We start from the raw sequence: 25,743 nt of genomic DNA, 5'->3' as shown, positions 1-25,743 counted from the left end.
TACAATGAGCTGAAACACTGAAAACAACTGTTTAGCATTGCTATGGTAACCACCCAGAACACCCTAGTAACAACCTTGCAATGAGCTAAAAACAATGAAAACACCTTAGCAGCTATTTAGAATTGCCATAGCAACCAGATAACAATAAGCTAAAAACAACAATAACACCTTAGCAACAGTAAAGGATTACTATGCCAACCACCCAGACCACCGTAGAGACATTACATTGAGCCAAAAACCCTGAAAACACCTTAGCAACCATTTAACATTGCTATGGCAACCACTCAGAACACTGTATAAACAACATTACAGTGAGCTAAAAACAATAAGAACACCTTAGCAACTGTTTAGCATTGCCATGGCATTACATAAGAACACAACAGCAACCACATTACAATAAGCTGAAACCACTAAGAACACCTTAGCAACCATTTAGAATTTCTATGGCAACCACATTACAATAAGCTAAGAACACATTAGCAACTGTTTAGCATTGCCATGGCAACCACACAGAACGCTCTAGCAACCACATTACAATGAATTAAAAACACTGACAACACCTTAGCAACTGTTTAGCATTGCCATGGCAACCACCTTACAATAAGCTGAAACAACTAAAAATACCTCAGCAACCATTTAGAATTGCCATGGCAACCACACAGAACACCCTGGCAACCACATAACAATGAGCTAAAAACACTGAAGACACCTTAGAAACTGTTTAGCATTGTGATGACAACCACCCAGAACACTGTAGAGACATTACAGTGAGCAAAAACAATGAGAACATCTTAGCAACCATTTAACATTGCTATGACAACCACCCAGAACCCGACAGCAACCACAATACAATAAGCTGAAACCACTGAGAACACCTTAGCAACCATTTAGCATTGCCATGGCAACAACCCAGAACACCACAGCAACCACATTACAATGAGCTGAAACCACTGAGAACACCTTAGCAACAATTTAGCATTGCCATGGAAACCACACAGAACACCCTGGCAACCGCATTACAATGAGCTGAAACCACTAAGAACACCTTAGCAACCATTTATCATTGCCATGGCAACCACACAGAACACCACAGCAACCAAATTGCAATGAACTGAAACCACTGAGAACACCTTAGCAACCATTTAGTATTGCCATGGCAACCACCCAGAACACCCTGGCAACCACATAACAGTGAACTAAAACAACTGAAGACACATTAGAAACTGTTAAGCATTGCCATGGCAACCACCCAGAACACCTTGGCAACCACATTACAATGTGCTGAAACCACTGAGAGCATCTTAGCAACCATTTAGCATTGCCATGGCAACCACACAGAACACCCTGAAAACCACATAACAATGAGCTAAAAACACTGAAGACACATTAGAAACTGTTTAGCATTGCCATGGCAACCACCCAGAACACCCTGGAAACCACATAACAATGAGCTAAAAACACTGAAGACACATTAGAAACTGTTTAGCATTGTCATGGCAACCACCCAGAACACGTAGAGACATTACATTAAGCCAAAAACACTGAGAATGTAGGAGAAACTGTTTAGCATTGCCATGGAAATATGGAAATATATGAAAAATTAGATTTTTTTCCTATAATTTAATCATTTTTAGTAGATTAATTCTCAATTTAGGAATATTTTTATGTGTTTGTATTAAAAATTCTCTCATTCATGAACTAGAAATGTTTTTCAGTAATGTTTTATCAATAGTTTTTGCTATGTTTGTTGTAAGGCGACCTTAGGAGTCTAGAAAGGCGCTGTCAAAAACAAATCATTATCATCATTAGTATTAATAATACTTGAGAATGAACATCACAGAAAACAAACCCAAAGGAGTTCTCCATGTTTAGTGCAGGAGTTCCTCAAGGCTCCCTTCTGAGTCCTGTAGAGTTCTGGAACTTTACCCAGCATCCTCTTCGCGCTCAACATGGAGGAACTGACGGTGGAGGTCCGTGGCTCCAATGGAGCTTATTATAAGGTAAATGCATCATTGTACTTCATCATGTCTCACTACACACACGCATCTGTCTCTTAAGACGTCAAACATGCTAACAACCTCAAGTAAACGTTATAAAACGAACTACATCAGTCACTTTATCGCGTATAAACAGTGCTCGGCTCAGTGTCTGTCTGTTAGCCGTTAGCCGGTTAGCCGGTTAGCAGCAGCGCGGTGATGATATTTAAATAAGAAACTGCATTTTATATAATGCTAACTGTGGTTTAACCTCGACGACACACACAGACGCAGTTTAACAGTGAAGAGTCGGGGAATTATGGTTGAAATAATATACTTTTGCTTTCAGTTTAGGTGTTCCTGATCACTATTCACTCAGCCCCTTGATTGTGTTCATCTATAACAACAGAATCGCAATAAGCTCTCTGAGAAAACATAACACGACACAAAAGTTAATATAACAGCTAGAAATTGTACATTGTTGCCCATAAACCTGCTGTCTAATGCTATGTGGTGTTGTTGTGTTAAGCACATCACACAAAAAACAACCATTTGTGTTCATTTATAATGAAAGTAAAACTGTTTAGTTGAACCAGAGTGCTTGTATTACTCTAATGGAAGCTAGTTTGAGATACAAAGACGCCAGGACACTTATAATCATAATTTAAGGTGTGGCCAGAAGATATTAGATCAAATGCTGCTGGTCCAAATTTAATATACAGTCTCCTAATCTCAAGTTGTCTTTTTGAAGACCAACATAGGTTGTATTTGGTGTAGGTCAATATTGTTTTCTGCACAATATTGAAGATCTTCTTAGTTATTCAGTGCTTGTGCGATTCTCAGCTGTCCGCTGTCCATCTTCATCTGTCGTCCAGCGCAGCAGATATTTTAACACCAGGCTATTTTAAGATGAGCTTTATGGCATTCCTGCAACCATTTTGGAGTCGGTTGCCACTGAGCGGGCAGTGCTGACTGGTTTTTATCAGTTTGACTTTATTTATCATCACATTTACTAACACTTCTTTTGTGTTTTAGTCATCAACATGTTTGGTGAATGATCAAGCACGGTTTATGTAAATATGCTTCTGCTGTATTCGTGAGTCATTCATTATAATGATGATTCAGATCATATTGAGGGATTTGTTAAAATAAAGCAGCTTCAGTAATGTTGGGTGTTTGTTTCTGTGTGTGTGTGTGTGTGTGTGTCTGACTGGGAAGATTGTAGGGAGCAAGTATTTTATTGTCAAAAATGGAAAAAATTAATTACAGTTTTCTTTTTAAATGTTTTTTTTTCATTTGTTAAAATGTGCATTGTTTTATCTATCATTCATCTTTTTACCAGATTAAAAAATAATATATATTTTTTACAGCAGACACCTAATAAAATGTAATTGTAAATATGTTTTGAAACAGCAAAAAAGGTATATTTTTTTGTATTTTATTTCAGTTTTTATATGATATTTTAATGTGCTTATTTTGTACTATATGATTGCTTTATTATTGTTTATAATCATAGGAATAATAATATAGCTATTTTAGTATAACTGAGAACTTATTTTTTATTAACACTTCATTATCTTTTTATTTTTGATTTCTTTTAAATTTTAGAAATTTAATCATATGCTTTTTTTCAAACGTTAAAATATGCCTTGCTTTATCCATCGATTTATCAGCTTGAAAAATAAATAAAATAAATCACTATCATACATTTTCGAAGGAGACACCTAATAAAATTGTATTTAATTCTTAGCTTTTTATTTTAATGTGCTTATTTTGTACTATATAATTATTTTGTTATTGATATTAATAATTACAATGATAGTGATAGTTATTTTAATATCACTGAGGACTATTAGTATTTATTAAGACTCAATAATCTTTTTTATTTTATCTATTTATAAGCTTTTTTCAAATGTTAAAATGTGCGTTGCTTCATCCATCCATTATTTTATAAGCTTAAAAAATACAGAAATAAATTACTATCATACATTTTTACATTTTTTAACAGGAGGCACCTAATAAAATGTAATTGAAAATATGTTTTAAAACAGTAAAAAATGTATATTTGTTAGTATTTTATTTCTGTTTCTATATGATATTTTAATGTGCTTATTTTGTACTATATGATTGCTTTAATATTGTTTATCAGAATAATATAGGTATTTTTGTATAACTAAAAACTATTTGTTTTTATTAACACCTCATTATCTTTTATTTTTAATTTCTTTTAATTTGATATTTATTTATATGCTTTTTTCAAACTTTTAAATATGCCTTGCTTTATCCATCTATTTACCAGTTTAAAAAATAAATATAAATAATTCACTATCATACAGTTTCACAGGAGACACCTGATACAATCTGAATCAAAATCTGAATTAAATCAAAATATATTTTAAAATAGTAAAAAAGTTAGGTTTATTGTATTTTATTTAATTCTTAGCTTTTATTTAAATGTGCTTATTTTGTACTGTATAATTATTTTGTTATTGGTAATAATGTTAATAATTATAATAATAATAAAAGTTATTTTAGTATCACAGAGGACTATTAGTATTTAAGACTAATATCTTTTTTTATTTTTTATTTTATGTATTTATATGCTTTTTTCAGATGTTAAAATGTGTCTTGCTTCATCCATCTTTTATTTTAACAGCTTAAAAATATAGAAATAATTCACTATCATACATTTTTAAATTTTATAACAGGACACGCTTAATAAAATGTAATTCAAAATAAAATAGCAAAAAATTAAATTGCAATTGAAACAGATTTTGGTAAAAAAAAAAATTTAAAATAAAACAAACAAAATAAAAAGGAAAATTAGTAATTTGTAATAACAATGTAGAGACACAAGGAGAAATACTACTGATATGTGTTTAATTATAGTGAGGCAGCTTATAGACGGCTCTAATATGGAGAATGAAGTCACATGCATTGCCCTGGTGTGAGTTTATCACAGACTTCAACAGAGTGTAAAAATCTTGATGGTTCTGTGGGTCTTGTCTATCAAATCTGAGCTTTATCTTGTATTTTCTATTGGATTGGAGTCAGGTGTTTGGCTGGGCCATTCTACAGCTTGGTTTTATTTCACTGAAAGCATCTGAGAGTCTCCTCGGCTGTGTTTTGGATGATTGTCTTGCTGAAATGTCCACCCTGGGTTCATCTTCATCCTCCTGCTGATGTAGATGTTGGACTGAAGCAGCTGATATTCATTTACACTGAGGAAGGGCAGAGGGTTGCTGAAGAGCTACTGAGAGATTTCAGCTGCTGTCTGGGCTTTCCATGTCTTTCTACACTTCCCTTTCTTCATGTGTTCAATACTTTTCCCTGTGTCATTTCATTTTATTACACATAACTTCATTTATAAACTGGTTAGATTTGTTTTCTTTGCATAAATGGATTTCTTTGGTTGTTACCAACATCCAGTTATGATTTCACGTCAACAGCACCTTTAGAAATATGTTTTCTGAGGAAAAATGGTGATGTGTTCAATACTTATTTTCCCTGCTGTATGATCGGAGGCAAAATTCACAAGCATGTGCAATAGGATATATTCCAAATGTACCACAAAATCAAATCATAAACAATAGTAGCAAATATGATAACTAAGTATTTACCAAATAAACAGATACAAGAGTTTTAAGGGGCAAAATAATATAAAGAAATTTTCGTGATCCTTAACAATCAAGAAGTAAACAAATCAATAGATTGACGGAGGTAAGGAAAAGAGGGAAATATATCATCTATTAGTACTATTATTTACTTATTAGTTAGAATAAAGAATAAGCTAATTATCTGTGTAATTGTCTTTATTCCAGGGCTTTGTCAGAGACGTTCACGATGACTCGCTCTCCATTTCGTTCGAGAATAAGTGAGTAGAAGCAAACAGTTGAAGTGTAATACAGTTGAAATGAGCAGATGAACATCATGATGTGGAAATGATTTTCTCAGCTGGCAGCCAGAGAGACAAGTGCCCTTCAGCGATGTTCGCTTACCGCCATCCGCAGACACCAAGAAGGAGATCGGGGAAGGAGAAGAGGTGGAGGTGAGCAAAAATACCTGTATCAGCAGCAGCAGCAGCACTATGTGTTATTTCACTCTTAGACCCACTGCAAAGCTACTTAAAGGGATAGTTCATTTTAAAGGGATAGTTTAAAATAATATAATTTAATCACACTTGACTTGTTTTAACCCTGTTTGAGTATATATCTTCTGTTGAACACAAAAGAAGATACTTTGAAGAATGTTGCAAACCAGTAACCATTGGTTTCTATAGTATTTGTTTTATCACTGTGGAAGTCAATGGTTACCGGTTTCCAGCATTCTTCAAAATATCTTTGTTGTTGCTTTAATATTTTTAAATCTGACATCTAAATCATCAGAAATTAAAAACATTAGAAACCGAAAAGTCCAAGAAAGCTTATCAAGTCTTTTTAATCAGCTTTCTATATCATGCTTTTAATAAATATGTTTGGCAGTTTTTTATCAGTTGTTTTTAGCATAATTTGGAGTCAACATTTAAAGTCTAGAAAGGCGCTGTCTGAAAATACAGTGTATTATTATTAACACTCGAGAATAAATTAAAGACCTGTATCAGCAGCGACACTGTTTGCTCTTTCACTGCTGCAAGCGCTACGAAGCTTCTTAAAGGGATAGTTCACTCAAAAATAAAAATATCATCATCATTTAATCACAAAGGGGGAAAGGGGGGTGTCTCTCCACACCACCACCAGTGTGCAGCATCCACTTGGATGAGTCGGGACCTCGTTTTAACATCTCATCCAAAAGACAGTTCTCCCCTTCACTATACACGGGCATTAGGACCCACACAGACCCCTGCTGTCCTCTCTAACACCACTTCAACAGCAACCTAGCTTTCCCATGAGGTCTCCCATCCAGGTTCTGTCAGTGCACTCAGTCAGCAGGTGAACATGATGGTAATATTAGTGTTTTCTTGTGTGTGTTTGTTTGCAGATCTTCTCCAGGGCCAACGAGCAGGAGCCGTGTGGATGGTGGCTGGCTAAAGTGCGCATGATGAAGGGCGACGTGAGTCCTCAGATCACTTTGTTTTTATTTTAAAGTTTGTTTTATATATATATATATATATATATATATATATATATATATTATATAATTTTTTTTTTTATTGGCAATATTACAGTGGAAAAAATATACATATAAAGTATAAACAAAATCAATTTAAGCACACACAATGATATAAAAAAACACACAAAATTAAACAAAAAATAAAATAAAAATGTGGCCTAACAAAGATTAAAAAAATCTGTATCTCACAATTCATTTCTCACATCACTTTTACTTGTCTTTATGGATTTTAATGACAATATTACATTTGAAAAAAGACAAAAATAATTAGATAAATAAAAAAGTACCAACTTAAGCACATACAATTAAATGATAAGTTTATCAACAAGTTAAATAATAATGACTAATAATTGCATGACAGATCTCAGATCAGTTTCTGTTTCCCGTGAAGACTCAGAGTTGACTTTCACTTTTGTTTCGCTGCAGTTCTATGTGATTGAATATGCCGCCTGTGATGCCACATATAATGAGATTGTGACGTTTGAGCGTCTGCGTCCTGTGAACCGGAATAAAGCGGTGACCGAGAGCACGTTCTTCAGGTGCAGCGTTCCTGTCCCGGAGGACCTCAGAGCTGCGTGAGTAATGGACACACACACACACTAACATGGGTGTGTCCAACACTTCAGAAATTAAGAGCTCAGCACATAGGAGATATGCATATTCATCCTAGGACATCCTGTTTTAATGTAGAAAGAAGTAAAAATGAAAAAAGGAAGATGTTTTTACATGTTTAATGATTTATATATTATTATTTATATTAAATTATGTACTTGAAAGAATTATATCCCCCTCTTTTTCATTAATTTTCTCTCTTTCGCTCTCTCTATATATTTTGTTCATTTATATATATATATATATATATATATATATATATATATATATATATATATATAAACATATATATATATATATATATATATATATATATATATATATATATATATATAAACATATATATATATATATATGTTTATATATATATATATGTTTATATATAAACATATATATATATATATATATATATATATATATATATATATATATATATATATGTATGTATGTATATATATATATATATATATATATATATATATATATACATATATATATATATATACATATATATATATAAATAAATATATAAAATATATATATATGCTATTATATATATATACATATATATATATACACACACACACACACACACACACACACACACAGTTGAAGTCAGAATTATTAGCCCCGCTTTGAATATTTTTTCTTTATAGTAAAGTATAGTATAGTAAAACGTCCTCTGTCCTTCGGTTACATTAATTGAGTTTGTTCAATATATTTTAATTAAAGTGGAAATCAATTTAAAAAATAATGTACACTTGACTGAGTGCTTCTTCACTTTAAGACAGATCAGGATGCTTTATTAAATGTTAATTTTAGAAATTTATTATAATAGTTGTATCATAAATTGATCTAATACATTATTTTTAAGTAGATTCAGGGCTCGACAATAAGGACTGCTGGATGGCTCGGGCAAGTGGACAGATTGGCTAGATTGGTCCTATCGGGCCAGAACTGCCTTGTCACAAAAGATTAGTTTGGCTGCGGCTGTCTGTCAATTGCGTGCAAATACAATCAATCTTAGGGTGCTTTCACACATAGACGCTTTTTTCGGAACCTGTCTCGTCTCCCCCTGTTAGCACGGTTTGTTTGGCACATGTGAATCCCGCAAAATAAGACATTTTAGGCTGCAAGTATAAAAAAAAATCACTGTATGTAAAATAAGTTTTCTTCAATTCAATGTGTCTCCCTGTCAGATGTGAGAGTGAACAAGCCCACAAGGAGTTCAAGAAGGCAGTGGGAGCCATTCGCATCGTTTACAGCCCTGAGAAAAGTGAACTGGTTGTTCTGGTGAGTCCACAGTAAAGCTCAACACATGTAAACATACTGAAACATGACCAAAGAGTAAGCCAATCTCCCTCCACTCCTGCAGTCCCTGAGCGAAGCCACGGTGAAGCGCGTCTCTCTGCTGAGCGACATTCATTTACGCAGCATCCGCACAAAACTCATGCTCATGTCCAGAAACCAGGAGGCCACCAAACATCTGGAGGTAAAGCTGCTGTTGTCAAGTTGACACATAAATGTCTCATTTCCAATGAGCGGTACGGTTCATTCGGTATGGTACGGGTCACCTTTATCAGGCTTGTGTCTCTACTGCCAATGGTACTCTTTTGGTGGGCGTGGCTTAAACGGAAAGTTGCAGTCGATGTGATTCACACATATGAGAAGCACTTGTCGGATGTTAGTACCCTTTAGAAAGCATACCTAAAATTTGGTACTGAATGGTTCAGTACATTTGTAAATCGACAAATAAAGTGTACCGTACCGAGCTGTACCACTCACCAGAGGTTCTTTGCCTTGCTAATGTGTTAACTTAGCACTGGTGATGAATTGTGATGGGTATCATACTGTTGTGCAGGGTACTCCTTTGGAAAGGTTACCTAAAAAGAGGTACAGTTGACTTTCTTGCTACCTTTGACAGTGGAAATGGACAAAAAAAAAGCAAACCTCCTAATGGAAATGAGCCTTAAGTTTTTTTCCCGCTAACTTGGCAGTGGCGATGCATTTAATATAAAGTTTGTAAATGTGTTTTGTCTCTTGATGTAGAGCACAAAGCAGCTGGCGTCAGCATTTCAGGAAGAGTTCACTGTGAGAGAAGACCTCATGGGCCTCGCCATTGGGAGCCACGGCAGTAACATTCAGCAGGCCAGAAAAGTGCCCGGCGTGACCGCCATCGAACTGGAGGAGGAGACGGGAACCTTCAGGATCTATGGAGAGGTGCGTTTGCTGTCTGTGAGCAGCGTAGCTTCAGTTACACTGCTGCTTTTATAATAAACTTGATGCGCTCATATTGCAGAGCACAGAGGCCGTGCAGAAAGCAAGAAATTATCTGGAGTTTCTGGAAGATTCAGTGCAGATTCCTCGCAACCTTGTTGGTATGTAGTTAATTAATATGTATATTTCTTTTACATTTTTTGCTTTTGAGCTTAGCTTTTGAGTTAACCTAACTAATATTAGGTAGGAGGAAATCTCTCCAGCGCTTTTGCAAGCAAACACAAGTTGCAAGTTTTAGCAAGCGTAGTGACGTTGTGGGTGCTTCTGATTTCTGTTTCAGCTCTGGCAAAAAACGTTTGATAAACCAGTTCTGAATTGAATTAAAATTTTTAAAAAATACATTACTCGCCTCTCTTGAATCAATTCTGTGCACAGTTTTTAACAGCAGATGGTGCTCAAGGCCATCTCTAGGCTTAAAAACTAGCCTAAACGCCATCTGCTATAAAAACTTATCTAAAGCACTATCTGCTGTTTAAAATATCTAGAGCGCCATCTGCTGTTAAAACAGTTGCCCAGTATGTCATCTGCAGTTAAACACTAGCCTAGCATGCCCTTAGCTGTTAAAAAATACCTTAGAGGGCCATCATCTTTTCAAAACTAGCCTAGATATCCATCTGTTGTTAAGTACTAGCATAGAGCACCGACTGCTGTTAAAAACTAGCCTAGAGCGCCATCTGCTGTTAACAACCAGCATAGAGCACCGACAGCTGTTCAAAACTAGCCTAGAGTCTGCTGTTCAAAACTAGCCTAGAGCGCCTTCTGCTGTTAAAAACTAGCATAGAGCGCCATCTGCTGTTCAAAACTAGCCTAGAGCGCCTTCTGCTGTTAAAAACTAGCCTAGAGCTCCATCTGCTGTTCAAAACTAGCCTAGAGCGCCATCTGCTGTTCAAAACTAGCCTAGAGCGCCTTCTTCTGTTAAAAACTAGCCTAGAGCTCCATCTGCTGTTCAAAACTAGCCTAGAGCGCCTTCTGCTGTTAAAAACTAGCCTAGAGCTCCATCTGCTGTTCAAAACTAGCCTAGAGCGCCGTCTGCTGTTCAAAACTAGCCTAGAGCGCCATCTGCTGTTCAAAACTAGCCTAGAGCGCCATCTGCTGTTCAAAACTAGCCTAGAGCGCCTTCTTCTGTTAAAAACTAGCCTAGAGCTCCATCTGCTGTTCAAAACTAGCCTAGAGCGCTGTCTGCTGTTCAAAACTAGCCTAGAGCGCCTTCTGCTGTTAAAAACTAGCCTAGAGCTCCATCTGCTGTTCAAAACTAGCCTAGAGCGCTGTCTGCTGTTCAAAACTAGCCTAGAGGACCATCTGCTGTTCAAAACTAGCCTAGAGCACCATCTGCTGTTCAAAACTAGCCTAGAGCTCCATCTGCTGTTCAAAACTAGTCTAGAGCGCCGTCTGCTGTTCAAAACTAGTCTAGAGCACTATCCACTGTTTGAAAACTAGCCTAGAGCGTGCCGTCTGCTGTTAAACACTAGCCTAGAGCACCATCTGCTGTTAAGGACTAGCCTAGAGCGCCATCTGCTGTTAAGGACTAGCCTAGAGCGCTGTCTGCTGTTCAAAACTAGCCTAGAACGCTACTGCTGTTTAAGGCTAGCCTAAAGTGTTGTGTGATGGTGGAATAGTGTCATTCTGTTGTTGATTTCTCATTGTCTTGAATTTGCTCAGTCAATTTGAATGGTTTTCAAATGTTTTTTTTCTTTTATAGGGAAGGTTATTGGAAAAAATGGCAAGGTGATCCAGGAGATTGTGGATAAATCTGGTGTGGTGAGAGTGCGCATCGAAGGGGACAATGACAACAAACTCCCCCGACAGGAAGTAAGACTTCTCAAAGCAGCACCAGAGATCAAGCCACTTCAGTGCTTTCACACACGATCGCTGCGTCCCAATTCATCTACTTGTACTGCAATTATCTCAACATCATCATCCACATTTCTGTCATATTTCATTTCCTTCCATGTTTTAGCAGCAGGGCGAGGCAGTGGCGCAGTAGGTAGTGCTGTCGCCTCACAGCAAAAAGGTCGCTGGGTCGCTGGTTTAAACCTCGGCTCAGTTGGCGTTTCTGTGCGGAGTTTGCATGTTCTCCCTGCCTTCGTGTGGGTTTCCTCCGGGTGCTCCAGTTTCCCCCACAGTCCAAACACATGCGGTACAGGTGAATTAAGTAGGCTAAATTGTCCGTAGTCTATCACTGTGTGTGTGAATGTGTTCGTGGATGTTTCCCAGAGATGGGTTGCGGCTGGAAGGGCATCCGCTGCGTAAAAACTTGCTGGATAAGCTGGCGGTTCATTCCGCTGTGGTGACCCCGGATTAATAAAGGGACCAAGCCAACAAGAAAATGAATGAATGAATTTTAGCAGCAGGTTAATCTGCCATTCACGAGTCTTAGGGTGCTTTCACACCTAGACTTTTGTTTCAGAGCTTAGTTGCTCAGTTAGCGCGGTTCGTTTGGCATAAGTGAATCCAGCAATCGCGCTCGGATCTGCGCCAAAACAATCAGTCCGAGATAGCCTGAATAAGGTGATCTCAGCTCGATTGAAACGAACTCTGAAGCGGATCGATTGAAGTGAGAAAGCGATAAGATCCGAGCTCGGCTATATCACAGTGTTTTATGGATATATAACAGGCATACGGCTATATGAAGAGAGAATTATGTGAAGGGCGGGAGATCATTCCAGACATCCCAAGTCTCCCGGAGATTCCAGGAGTCTCCCGCAAATGCACAGAGACTCCCGGATGCCTGCAAACAAGTAATCTCCAGGTAATCGCGCGTCTCCCTCCCAGTCTTCAAATATATCGTGCACCCTTCTTACCCTTCCCCACCGCATCCCTCATCGCTCTTCAGACACGTTGCCCGCATAGTCAAACACCCCAAACCATTACCATCCCCCTGACAGCTGAGCGGGACTCTGCAAAATAAACCCTGATACTCTAACCAATGTGAGGAGAGTTTACTCACACCTGACTTGTTTTAGCTATTTTGGTCCGTTTAGAAACTTTGCCGTGTAAAAGCGAATCGCACCAAGAGCAAAGAGCAACATTGTAAACGTTTTATTCCCTGTTTCAGAACAACAGAATCTACTCAGAGGTGTGAAAGCACCCTTAATGCAGAGAAATCTCCTCAGGTGGTAAAGAATGCTGCATTCAGAAGTTAATGCCCAAACTAGGGTTGAGTACCGTTACTTAGGTAACTGGTTGGCACTGGACCGAATCAGCGTATCAGTTTCAATGCCACTGGTGCTGCAACAAGTACGTAAGAAGCATCAAGCTGTACATCAAAGGCACACATAGGTGCACGTTGTCACACCATTTCTAAACATGTAATTCTAAACAACCTTGAGGGATACGGACGCCGTTGGCGATGCTAGGCGTTTGTTCTTGTTCTCAGCGACATATAAAAGGCAACACGCGCAGTACTGTCCGGTGAGCGACTCCCTTCATCATCATGCATGATCGCGTTCAATCAATTTGCTGAAACTAAGCGTTCTAAAGTATGGCTGTATTTTACAGGCAAGGATTCTGACAGCAGCAAGAAGCAGATGCTCTGCAAAAGTTGCGTGTTGGGGGGTAAACACGTCAAACTTAATGAAACATTTGAGGGCGCATGGAATTAACTTAATGCAGTCTTTGACAGCTTGTGACATCATCTGGCACTTTCACTGAGTATGTTTACATGGACACCAATACTCATGATTAGGATAAATCTCTGATTAAGAGTCTACCATAAACAGAGATTTTAAATCACCATGAAGCACCACAGACACCCGCGTCACGAAATGCACACCGATTTGTTTTACACATACTGTAGTATAATATGCGCATAGGGGTGCAGCTATTGCGATGCAGCCAGCAAGCAGGCAATAATGTGTTTTATTATTTGCTTCCACAGGGAATGGTGCCGTTTACATTTGTTGGAACGAAGGAGAGCATCAGCAACGTACAGGTGCTGCTGGAGTACCACATCGCTTACCTGAACGTGAGTGTTTAGCAACTCTTCAGAGACTCTTTAGAAGCATTGTGGAGATGCTCATATGTGTGTGTGTGTGCGTGGGCAGGAGGTGGAGCAGCTGCGTCTGGAGCGTTTGCAGATTGATGAGCAGCTCCGACAGATTGGGATGGGCTTCAGATCCGTCCCAAACCGGCCGGCAGATAAAGAGAAAGGCTTCGGCCCTGATGAGAGCAGCAGTGGCTCCATCCACACCCAGCGCTCCTACAGGGGCAGAGGCCGCAGGGGGCCAGCACACACCTCTGCTTACGGTGCGAGATCCTCTCTCTTCTACTCCTCCTCCTCTTTCACTCTTTTCTCCTTTCTTCTACTTTTCCTCCTTTTCTCCTTTCTTCTCTTTCTTGTTTTTTTCCTTCTCCTTTTTTCTACTCTGTTCTGTTCTACTCTTTTATATTTTTCCTTCTCCTTTTGTTCATTCTTTTTGTTCTTTTTGTTCTTTTTGTTTGTTCGTTTTTTCGTTCTTTTTAGTTTGTTCTTTTTTTTTGTTTGTTAGTTCTTTTCATTGGTTTGTGCTTTCTGTTCGTTTGTGCTTTTGGTTAGTTTGTCCTTTTGGTTTGTTCTTTTCGTTCATTTGTTCTTTTCATTCATTTGTGCTTTTCGTTCGTTCATTTCATTCGTTCGTGCTTTTCGTTCGTTCTTTTGGTTTGTTCATGCTTTTTCTTTGTTCGTTCTTTTCATTTGTTTGTGCTTTTTCTTTGTTCGTGCTTTTCGTTAGTTTGTCCTTTTTGTTTGTTCTTTTCATTCATTTGTGCTTTTCGTTCGTTCATTTCATTCGTTCGTGCTTTTCGTTCGTTCTTTTGGTTTGTTCATGCTTTTTCTTTGTTCGTTCTTTTCATTTGTTTGTGCTTTTTCTTTGTTCGTGCTTTTCGTTAGTTTGTCCTTTTTGTTTGTTCTTTTCATTCATTTGTGCTTTTCGTTCATTCATTTCAGTTGTTTGTGCTTTTTGTTCGTTTGTGCTCTTTGTTTGTTTTTTTCGTTCGTTTGTTCTTTTCGTGCGTTTGTGCTTTTCGTTCGTTCGTGCTTTTTGTTTGTTCGTTTTCGTTTGTTCATTTTGTTCACTCGTTCTTTTCATTCGTTCATTCTTTTCGTTCAGTTGTGCTTTTTGTTCTTATTCTCCTCATTTGTCCCCATCTGCTCTTCTCATTTTTCTCGTTTTTACTTCTTTTCTTGTTCTACTGTTCTGTTCTTCAATCTTATTTTTCTCCTCTTTCAGATCTTATTCTCCTTTCTTTTCTTTTTTGTTTCTTCTACTTTGGTTTTTCTTCTCCAATTCTTCTTTTTTTCACTTCTGTTCTTCTGTTTTGTTCTTCCATCCTTGCCTTCTTCTCCTCATTTAATTCTTCTCCTCCTTTCTTTTCTCATTTTTTTCTTATCCAGTTCTTCTCTTACATCTTCAGTTCTTCTTCTACTCTAGTTATTCTTCTCATTTCTTTCATGCTTCTCCTTCAGTTCTTCTATTCCTCCTTCAGTTCTTCTCCTCATTCTTCTTCGTCTGCTCTTGTTTTTCTTTTCTGTTCTTCCATTGTCGTCTTCTTTTTCTTCTTCAGGTCTCCTCCTGTTTCTGTTCTTGTGCTTGTTTTCTTTGTCTCCTCTTTTTTCTTCTGCTTCTCCAACTCCTCTTCATCTTCCCTTTCTCCCTTTTCTTCTTTTCCCTCTTTAGTTCTTCTTCATCAGACCTTTGTTGGTTATTTAAGTTGCTGTTGTCTTTCTACGAGTCTTGATCTTTTCATGTGTGATTAGTTTAAAGCAGTGAAACTGCTTCAGTATATCCTGCATTGACTAATAAAAGTCTTTATGTTTCTCCATTTCTCCTCAGGCACAAACTCTGAGCACTCGTACACCTCAGAAACAGACTCTGAGCGTAAAGCGGAGCTCAGCGACTGGTCTCTGGCAGCAGACGAGTCCGAGAGAAACCCTAGACCGCAGAGAGACAGCCGAAGGAGAGACATGCGAGGGCGAGGAAGAGGAAGTAGAGGAAGAGGAAGTGGAGCCTCCAACTCCATCAGCTCAGGTTTTACAGCCTTATCAAAAACTGTCTGCATGAAACAGGGGGCCGGTGTTCTGCATAGCTAGCTCTATATTTCTTCAACACCTGCCTGGAAGTTTCTAGTATAGACTGAACTTGATTACCGTTTAGGTGTGTCTAATTGGGGTTGGCTAAGCATAATTTTTAGATATTTGGACTAGTAACAAGACAAAAACTATTAAGTAAGAACAGCATTTTTGTTTGTAATGTGGTTATTAAGTGTGCTTGTTCTGTGTCAGTGCTGAAGGATCCGGACGGGAACCCGTACAGTCTGCTGGACAACACTGAGACAGACCAGACGGCCGATACTGACGGCAGTGAGTCTCAGATGAACACGAGCCGCCGCAGACGCTCTCGCCGTCGCCGCACCGATGAGGACACCACAGTCATGGATGGCATGAGCGAGTCTGACAACGCCTCACTCAGCGAGAACGGCCTCGGTAAAAACAACTACAACACATTGATTTGATTTAGTCATTCTTTTGCAAGGAAACGTAACTGTTTTGTCAGTTTAGTGGCTAATTCGTAAAAATCTGCACGGAAATATATACAATATTATTTTAGTCATTCTTTTGCTCTGTAGTCTCTTGAGGAAACATAACCAACTATTTTACATTTAGTTAGTTTAGTGGCTAATTCATGCAAATTCATATAAGTTTAGAGAGATTTAGTCATTCTGTAGCTCCGGTTTCTGCAGCAGGATCTCATGGGGAAACGTATCTATTTTATGTTTTGTCAGTTTAGTGCCTAATTTGTACAAATTCTTACAAAAATATTATGATTTTATTCATTCTTTTGCTTTTTACACTCCAGCCTGATCTTGCGAGAAAACAACTGTTTTACGTTTTGTCAGTTTAGTGGCTAAATCATATGAATTTATAAAAGTTATGTTGTGCGAAAATTTACTATTCATTTAGTCTTTCTTTTGCTTTAGTCATATTCCAATATTCCAGCCTGATCTCACGAGGAACAAAACTATAATACGTTTTGTCAATTTAGTGGCTTATTCAAACAATTTCAGTCATGAGATTATGTAAGATTTTATTTAGTCATTCTTTTGGTTAGTATTCTCCTGCCTGATCTCACTATGAAACATAACTATTTTGCGTTTTGTCAGTTCATGCGAGTTCAGTCATACAAAAATGTTGGATTTTTAAAGGGAGGCGTGGCACCAGAGCCCACCCCTAATCCCAACCGTCATTGGGGGGGATGAGCAAATCATAATAAAATAATCGACTAAAATCATACAAATTTAGTTTATTGGCGAATCCGAATGAATACTGTTGTTTGAAAATGTAATTTAGTCATTTTTTGGTTCTGTATTCTCCAGCCTGATCTCACTAGGACATGCAAATATTTTAGGTTTAGTCAGATTAGTGCCTAATTCTTACAAATTTATGCAAGTTGTGCGAAAAAGCCTGATTTTTAAAAGAAGACGTGGCACTAAACTTTATCTGTAAACCTAACCGTTCCTGGGAGATGAGCAAATTGTACTAAAATTTCCGAATGAGATCATATAAAATCAGTTTAGTGGCTAGTTCGCACAAATGTATACGAGTTCAGTTGTACGGAAATGTATGATTTTATTTAGTCATTCTTTTGCTCCGTATTCTCCATCCTGATCCCACCAGGGAACAACTATTTTGTCAGTTTAGTGCTGGGGTGTTCAATCTCAGTCCTGGAGGGCCGGTGTCCTGCAGATTTTAGCTCCAACTCGCTTCAACACACCTGCAGGGATGTTTCTAGAAAGCCCAGTAAAGCGGCAGTCACACTAGAGTTTATGTGTGCGAAATTCTGTCGTACGGTGCTGCGAAAAGGGGCGGGATTAAACACGATGATTAGACATTTTAAAAAGCGAGCGATTGCTCCATGTTTTAAACTTCTGTCCAGAGAGCTCATGTTTTGATCCTTGATTGGTCTCACGCAGTCAAGTGATGCGATTTCGCAGGTCAGAGTTCACCAAGCTTGAACTTTGCACCGCAGCGACCTGCTAAACTTGACGCATGACCTTGCGTTTCCGGTCTGACGCATTCGCATGCGTATGAATGGAAGTCTATGGGAAGAAAAGTCCAGTGTGACCGCAGCTTAAGAGCTTGATTAGCCAGCCCAGGTGTGTCTGATTGGGCTTGGAACTAAACTTTGCAGGACCCCAGCCCTCCAGGACACCCTTAGTTTAGTGGCTAATTCGTACAAATTCAAACAAAATGTGATTTGAGATTATAATGATATATATATTTTTGTTTTTAGACTATTTATTAATCAGAGATATAATTTATTTTAGAAAAAAATTCATATTAAGTTTAATATAAAAATGTTATTAACACTTTTAAAATGAATATTAAGACTTTAAATCTCAATTGTCAAAGTCAAGATTAAGATGCATTTTAAGTTGTAAGATATAAAACTAAATGGACAGAAATAAACTCGAAATGGCAGGATATCAGCTGATAAACTTTAAACTGCAATGTACTCAGAACGTCTGTAAATAAACTTGTATATAATTAAAACACATTTATATATAAACCCTAAATATAGATTTGTTCAATTGAATAACATTGACTACATGAAATAGAGGAATCCCTCAAACTGGCCGTCAGTATTTAAGGACTGGTGTTTTATAGATGAAGCTGAAGCCAAATCTCAGCGGCGCAATCGCAGCCGCCGCCGCCGTTTCAGACCTCCTGAGGAGAGGCAGCCAGGTAAAGCAGCTTCAATTAACACTGCATGACATGTGCTGTGTTTTCCTCCACCTATTTATATGCTCATTTTGGAATATTGCATAAAAAAATACTGAAAGTAATCGAATATGAGCATAAAAACGTGAAAAGTAGAATAAACTTTTAATTCAGTAGGAAAAAAAATGTGCATAAACTCTGATGTAAACACATTTAGTGAATAAACTGATGTGATTTAGTTTCTGACAGATGCTGATCAGATATACATGTGAGTTTGAGGGGCTTTGCATTAATGTTGGTTTGCAGCAGATGTTTCCAGCTTTACATTGTTGCAGATGTGAAACGCTGTTCTGCTGATTGTAAAAGGCCTCAGCCCTCCATCAGTCCATCCTCACAGTGCTTCAGTAGTATTATTATTCTATTATTCCCTCCAGAACTGTCTTGAGCATCTGTCTGCACTCGTAAAGTGTGTCTCGCCGCGTTTCGTCTTCGTCTTCTGAGGCGCAACTCATTTCTTAGGGTGCTTTCACATCTGTAGTTCACTTCATTTGGTCCCGACCAATGGTAATAAATGATGCATTGTTGCATCTTCTGCCGTCTTTGGGTCGTTTTCACACCACACTGCTGGATTTGGTCCGAACCAGTTGAAACGAACCAGAATACAGTCATCTGACAAAATCCACATCTCTCATTGGCCAGATGTTGTTGAACATGTTTCCTAAACTGCTTATTGATTGGTCAAAATTCACATGCGGGAAAATGCCAGTGAACTCTCGCAGGAGAACAAAACCTTTTACTCTGGAGGGACGACTGCGCCGGCTGATTGTATCCCTGCTTTAGACAAACTATACATTACGAAAATGAAGCGCGGCCGCAGCTGGAAAACAGTGTTTAATGCATCGCTCGTCACTTCAGGAGGAGGCGTGAGTTAATTTAGCTAAACTGTGACATGGTCATCTTGCGGAAATATTACCAACGATCCATCAGGTAATGTTTTCCCCTCTCTCTCTCTCTCTCTCTCTCTGTTGGTAAAGCGCTGTCAACAAATATTTTCCTCCATATCCCATAATGCACTGCGCATTGGCCTACGGCAGCTGAATTAGTCCAAAACGCGCAGTACTTTTTGCGGTTGTACCTGTTTTAGTACGAATCATATTCTCACCACAAACGATCCGCTCCAGGGTTCGTTTGTAAGAGTACCGAGACCACCTCTTCAAGCAGGTCTCGGTACGCTTATTTGGTCCGCTTTTGGTGCGCAGTCGAGTACGATTGCTGCATTCTCACTTGCCCAAACGAACCGCACCAAAAGGGGAAACGAACTCTAGTGCGATTCAATCCAACTAAATAAGGCAGGTGTGAAAGCACCCTTAGAGAAGAAGAAACACCAGAGTGGCGAATCCCAATGCAGCAAACTCCACTTCTCTGCCTCATATTTGCTCCAGTGTGTCAGGAGGTGATGGTTTTGTTCTTTCTCATCCCATTGACTGGAAACACTGCTTCATTCGCAAATCTTTTACATGTCTTTCAAGTTTTTGCGCATAAATCTAGTTCACGTTATTTGAATGGAAACACAGCTACTGAATGCCGTTTTCAGCTCACCAACACGAGCCTGCTGGGATGTGATTTTCAGCCATTTGCGTGATCTTGATTGGAAAACTGGTTGAATATTAACTGGTTGTGAAATTGCATAATGATTATTATATTATAGCCGGTTTGTATTAATTTGCATGGTTTTTATAGAAACGCATGTAGACTTTACACAATCTAGTTGTTTACCTGAGGATTCTGTGAGATGCAGTGGCGTATGCAGTGCAGTTGCCTCCCCCACTAAGCGTGATTTCTGCGACCATCACAACCCCCGCCCTCCCCCAACGAGTGTGATTTCAACGACCGTGAGTCATTGCAGTGATCGTCACAACCCCTTCAGTAACCCCTGCAGGGGTGCACCCGCATTTTGCGATACGCCACTGGTGATATGCTCAATATTTATTGCCTGCATTTACGCACTGCTACGTCGTTTTTCAGTCTTGAAATATTGAAAATGATCCACAAATAATTTCAGTCCTTGAACGCTTAACTGGATGAATTTCAGAGTTTTTAATTTTACAGTTTCTCCAGAGGTAAACCATTCAGTTTTACCATTTTTTAATCCATCCAGCTGTTCTCCGGGTCTGGCGAGAGCACTATTAGCTTAGCTCAGCATAGATCATTGAAACGGATTAGATCATTAGCATCTCGCTCAAAAATGATAGGGGTTTTGATTATTTTTACTATTTAAAGCTGGACTTGTATTGTGTACTGAGACTGACAGAAAATAAAAAGTTGTTATTTTCTATGCTGACATGGCTAAAACTTAAATTCCCATTCTAGCGTAATAATTAAGAAACTTTCCTGTTGTAGCATGACTGCAGCAGTGCAATATTACGCTGAACCTTTAAGGCAAGTCATTTTACTCGGCGGCCATCTTTGAAACGCTTCTTAAGCGGTATGCTCGGGCATTCGATTTGAATGGGGGGAAACATCAAATCGAGATGCTAACGGTCTAATCCGATTCAATGATCTATGCTAAGCTAACAGTGCCCCCGCCAGACTCTGGAATCCACTGAATGGTTTAAAAAATGGTGAAACTCGACTGAAAAGTATTATTTTAACTAAAATCTAAATGAAAATCATGATTCTGGGTTATTCTGATGCATATAAATGCACCTGCTCTCTAGAGTCTCAACTTTAAGAGCATTTTGTCAGAGGTGAAGCGCTCGTCTGCACTCACACAAATGCTTGTGCTGTTATTTGAGAATAATCCAGATCATCGTCATCTGTTGCAGTTACTGTGGCCGATTACATATCGCGAGCTGAGTCCCAGAGCCGACAGACAAACCCCAGAGACACGAGGAAGAGCAAGAAGGACATGGTAATGTACAATTCACTCTATACACAAACCATGAGCTGTCGGCGCAAAAGCCTAGTGGTTAGCGCGCCGACATTTGGTGCAATAGCACATCAGGGCGTTGCGAGTTCGAATCCCGGCTCGAGGACATTTCCCTACCGTACCCCCTCTCTCTCTCTCCCACTTCGCTTCCTGTCTCAATACTGTCCTATCTAATAAAGGCAAAAAGGCCAAAAAGAAATCTTAAAAAAAAAAAAATAATAATTTTATATATATATATATATATATATATATATATATATATATATATATATATATATATGAACAAAACAAACAAACCATGAGCTAAGACTATTAACTCAATAAACTGCCTATTAATAGTTATTAAGGTAGTGTTAGGATTAGGGATTTGGAATAAGATCAAGCGCTAATAAACGGTTCAAATCTTTATTATTGGCAGGTAGTAAATGGTGTTATTTGATAGTTCACCTAATGTTTACAATGTATTTATATAACATTGCTAATCTTAACATTTTATCAATGATATCGGTTATTTGTAGGGATGCACCGATAGCATTTTTTTCAATCCGATCCCAATACCAAAGTTCTGAGTATCGACTTGTTTTTAAGTATAATATAGTTTCTATAGTTCTTGTGATAAACTCAAACAACATATCTTCTTGAGTAAAAATAACTGTATATGACAGACGACACAGCTAACTAAAACATGATGCTTGCTGTAAACTAGGCTTCATTACTTGAGCATTCGTTGTGACATTGATCTGTTGTGGTCCAGCTTATGTTCCCTTTTTAATTATAAGATTTTTCTTTGAAATCCGTAATAAGCTTCCACTATTGACCCTTATCAAAACACAAACTGCTTTGTTAAATAAAATAAATATAAATAAAATGACAGTGAATTATTCACAGTTTCAGAGTAGCCTATATTAGGCTAAATCATTTCCTGTTAATGACAATTCATATTACACCAGGATTTACAAACTTTTCACATGATACAGCGGTAAAGCAACCATCACACACTTCTCCTCAGAGCTCGCCAGAACTGAACTGAGCTCCCATACATGCGTGCTTACATCTCAAAGGTAAAACTACCACAGGAGTCCTCTTAAAGGGGACATGACATTTATACACAATGCATATCAAACATTAAGCGACCGTTACAATATCGCAATAATTAACTCCGAAAAAAGCTGCGCAATCACTACCAGACTGCTGTTGTGTTTGCGTTAAGGAGGGACGAGGCTGAATCCAGCATCTTATTTGCAGCTTCTTATTGACCCTATCCAGTCCACCTTAAAAACAGCAAGGCTTCTGTTTTTCAGCGTCGCGCTTAAGAAAACACGACAGTTTTAATCTAAGCAAGGGCTTATTATGCGGTCCTGGTGCCATCTGTGAATGTTAATACACTATGGCAGGCTAATGGCCGCCGACGAGCTCTCTTAGAAATTGTGAATATTTTAAAAAATTGTAATATATTATATATATATTAAATATTATAATATTTTTTCTCCTAGAGAAAGTCTTATTTGTTTTATTCTGGCTAGAATAAAAGCAGTTTTTATTTTTTTAAACACCATTTTGAGGTCAAATTGATTAACGATATGTTTTTTCAGTAGTCACAGAACAAACCATCATTATACAATAACTTGCCTAATTACCCTAACCTGCCTAATTAACCTAGTTAAGCCTTTAAATGTCACATTAAGCTGAATAGAAATGTCTTGAAAAATATCATTTCACTGTTGTATAACCGTGCTGAGAATTCAACAGTTTGTAATCGTGCCACACCGTTCCAGGCTCAGTGGAGAAACAACCGTAACTGTACCGAACTGTTCTTAGAATAGTTCAGCACGATAGTGGAAAAGCAGCTAATGATAAAAAACACAGCCGAGGAAACTCTCAGATGCTTTCAGAGAAAGAAACTCAAGCTGTAGAATGGTAAACTCACACCTGAGCAATGCGTGCAACTCCAGTAGACTTGTAAAAGGAGCCTGTCTCAAATAAACAAGGGCAGAGTGCTCCTTTAAGACTCTTTTAATCTGATTTCTTGTTGAGTGAATGTATTTGCTGTGGACACTCGGTCAGTTCTGACGTGTTGTGTTTGCTCTACAGACTCGAGGAGACTTCATATCCGAGCACAGCGCTGCTGAATCTGTGAGCAACGGCCCCAATAACGCAGACGAACCGAGCGAATCAGCCAAAGCCGTGGTCAACGGAGTCTCGTAATCATCTCCCAACTCAACACAACTCATAACCTTGACCATTCGACAACAGTGCTCGTACAAGCTTGCCAAAGATAAGACGTACAGACTTCCACATCCTCGATTGCACTTTTCAGTTCCTCACAACTGATGAATACAACGGTTATGACGAAAACGAAACGAGGAAAAACAAAACGAGTTACACCTTTGTATGTTGTGCCTTCAGAGCGTAGTTTCAACATGATGTTGGCTGGCTATAGAGAAAAACAAAACAAACACACACACAAAACGACAACTTGTCTGAACACACAAAGACTCCCAGACATCCTTAGCTGCTTTTTGTTACGTTTTAATATGCAACCACTTCTTCACGAGGGGTTATGGGGGGGGGATGTTTTGCACTGAATAGTCATTTCTTGACCTTTAGAATAATGTTAGTCTGGAAACTGGTCTGCTAACTCTGTCCATTTTAAATGCTGTATGTAAAGACGATTGAATTGGGGTTTCATCCTTTTGCCTGTTGAGTTTTAACGGCGGCAACCGAGACCGTTTTGCTACAGGAGCCTTTTTTTCTGGTTTATTTATTTTAGGAAGAAGAAAAATGTACAGTATTTAAAATTAACTACGCAGTTGTTTTTAACACTAAACTGCCTGGACGGCTCGGCACGCAGATTGGACTACTGAAAGAGCGGATTGTTTTCCAGATGTTCGGTTGCGTAAACCGCGTTCGATTTAGTCCTTTGGGGTTTTTTTTAAAGATCATTCTGGTTGTTTGATGTGCAATATGTTTTGTATGCAGGTAGTTCATAAAGAAATGAATAAATAAACATTTGATCTTCCAGCCGACCTTTCAAAGTTGGTGTATCCGTTGTGATGGTTTCTTTTTTGGTTTTCTAAAAAAAAAAACCTAATAGACTACACCGAAAAGCCAAGTAAAACACAAAGTCTAAGGTGAAACTTCAACATTATAAGAGCAAAGTAAACTCCAATAATGCTATTTACAACTTTTATATATAAATAATGGGTTCATTTTACAATTATGGTGGTCGATTTTGTGTAATTATGTAAAATATATTATAAAAATTATATATTTAAGTTATTATGGTAGCTTAAAAAACAACAACAAACTTTTATACTACATCAACGTATTATTTTTCCATCTTCTTCTTAGACTAACTTAAAAACGCATTTCCTCCTAGATGGCTCATACAACCAAACTAACTCCAAACTGGTCTGACTCGGGTCGCTATATCTTTTTGCTATATCTTTTGCTATAAATGATCCGACTTACGGTTTTCCCAAAAATGACCTTGAAAAGCCCCATTGACTTAACATTGCACCAAACTTCATGACCGCATAACTTTGCCCCAGACTGTCATACAGACTTAAGTTTGGGCTCATTTAACTCAGACTACCAATTTGCCAATCACTGATGACCTTTCAACTTACTAGCCACACCCTAGCAACTGTCCTATAGACCTTTATTATAAAAAAAAAAAACTGCCATTGTCTTTACATTGGACATACAACAAACAGAACCATACTAGCAACATACCAATCCATACTAGAAACATACAAACATACTAGCAACATACCAATCCATACTAGAAACATACTAACAAACATACTAGCAACATACCAATCCATACTAGAAACATACTAACAAACATACTAGCAACATACCAATCCATACTAGAAACATACAAACATACTAGCAACATACCAATCCATACTAGAAACATACTAACAAACATTTATGTATGCAACATGCTAATTCATAGTAGAACCATGTTAACAGCATGCTATAAACATACTAGCAGCATGCTAATTCATACTAGATTACCTTCCGATAACACTTTTTTTTTGTTTGTTTACACTGTAATAAACCGAAATGGAGTGAATCTGATTTGGGCCACAAACAGTTGCAGGAAAATTTAATAGTTTCCATAGGAACAAAAAAAAAAG

The 25,743-nt window shown here is 38.0% G+C and overlaps 1 protein-coding gene and 1 long non-coding RNA gene across 6 annotated transcripts; one reads left to right on the top strand and one right to left on the bottom strand.

Moving 5' to 3' along the window:
* Positions 1-1,914: 1,914 nt before the first annotated feature.
* fxr1 (FMR1 autosomal homolog 1) lies at positions 1,915-24,633 on the top strand. 5 transcript variants are annotated; one of them, NM_001312881.1, is given in 17 exon segments: positions 1,915-2,000; positions 5,798-5,850; positions 5,931-6,024; positions 6,954-7,025; positions 7,512-7,660; positions 8,897-8,990; positions 9,073-9,189; positions 9,747-9,917; positions 9,997-10,075; positions 11,674-11,783; positions 13,852-13,938; positions 14,018-14,219; positions 15,785-15,979; positions 16,234-16,434; positions 18,616-18,693; positions 21,495-21,580; positions 23,690-24,619. In NM_001312881.1, coding segments are annotated over 17 exon segments (1,953 nt in total). In that variant the 5' UTR covers positions 1,915-1,949; the 3' UTR covers positions 23,804-24,619.
* Positions 10,123-14,535, bottom strand: LOC147838654 (uncharacterized). The gene is made up of 4 exons (XR_015945680.1): positions 12,155-14,535; positions 10,932-11,900; positions 10,759-10,871; positions 10,123-10,703 (listed from the first exon to the last, which is right to left on the bottom strand). It is a non-coding gene; the product is annotated as an uncharacterized LOC147838654 (long non-coding RNA).
* Positions 24,634-25,743: the final 1,110 nt, after the last annotated feature.

The sequence above is a fragment of the Danio rerio genome, chromosome 22, assembly GCF_052040795.2.
Source record: "Danio rerio strain M-AB ecotype USA chromosome 22, GRCz13ab, whole genome shotgun sequence".
Lineage (NCBI taxonomy): Eukaryota > Metazoa > Chordata > Actinopteri > Cypriniformes > Danionidae > Danio > Danio rerio.
Note: the sequence above shows the minus strand (reverse complement) of the source record. Positions and strands in the feature narration are given on the sequence as shown.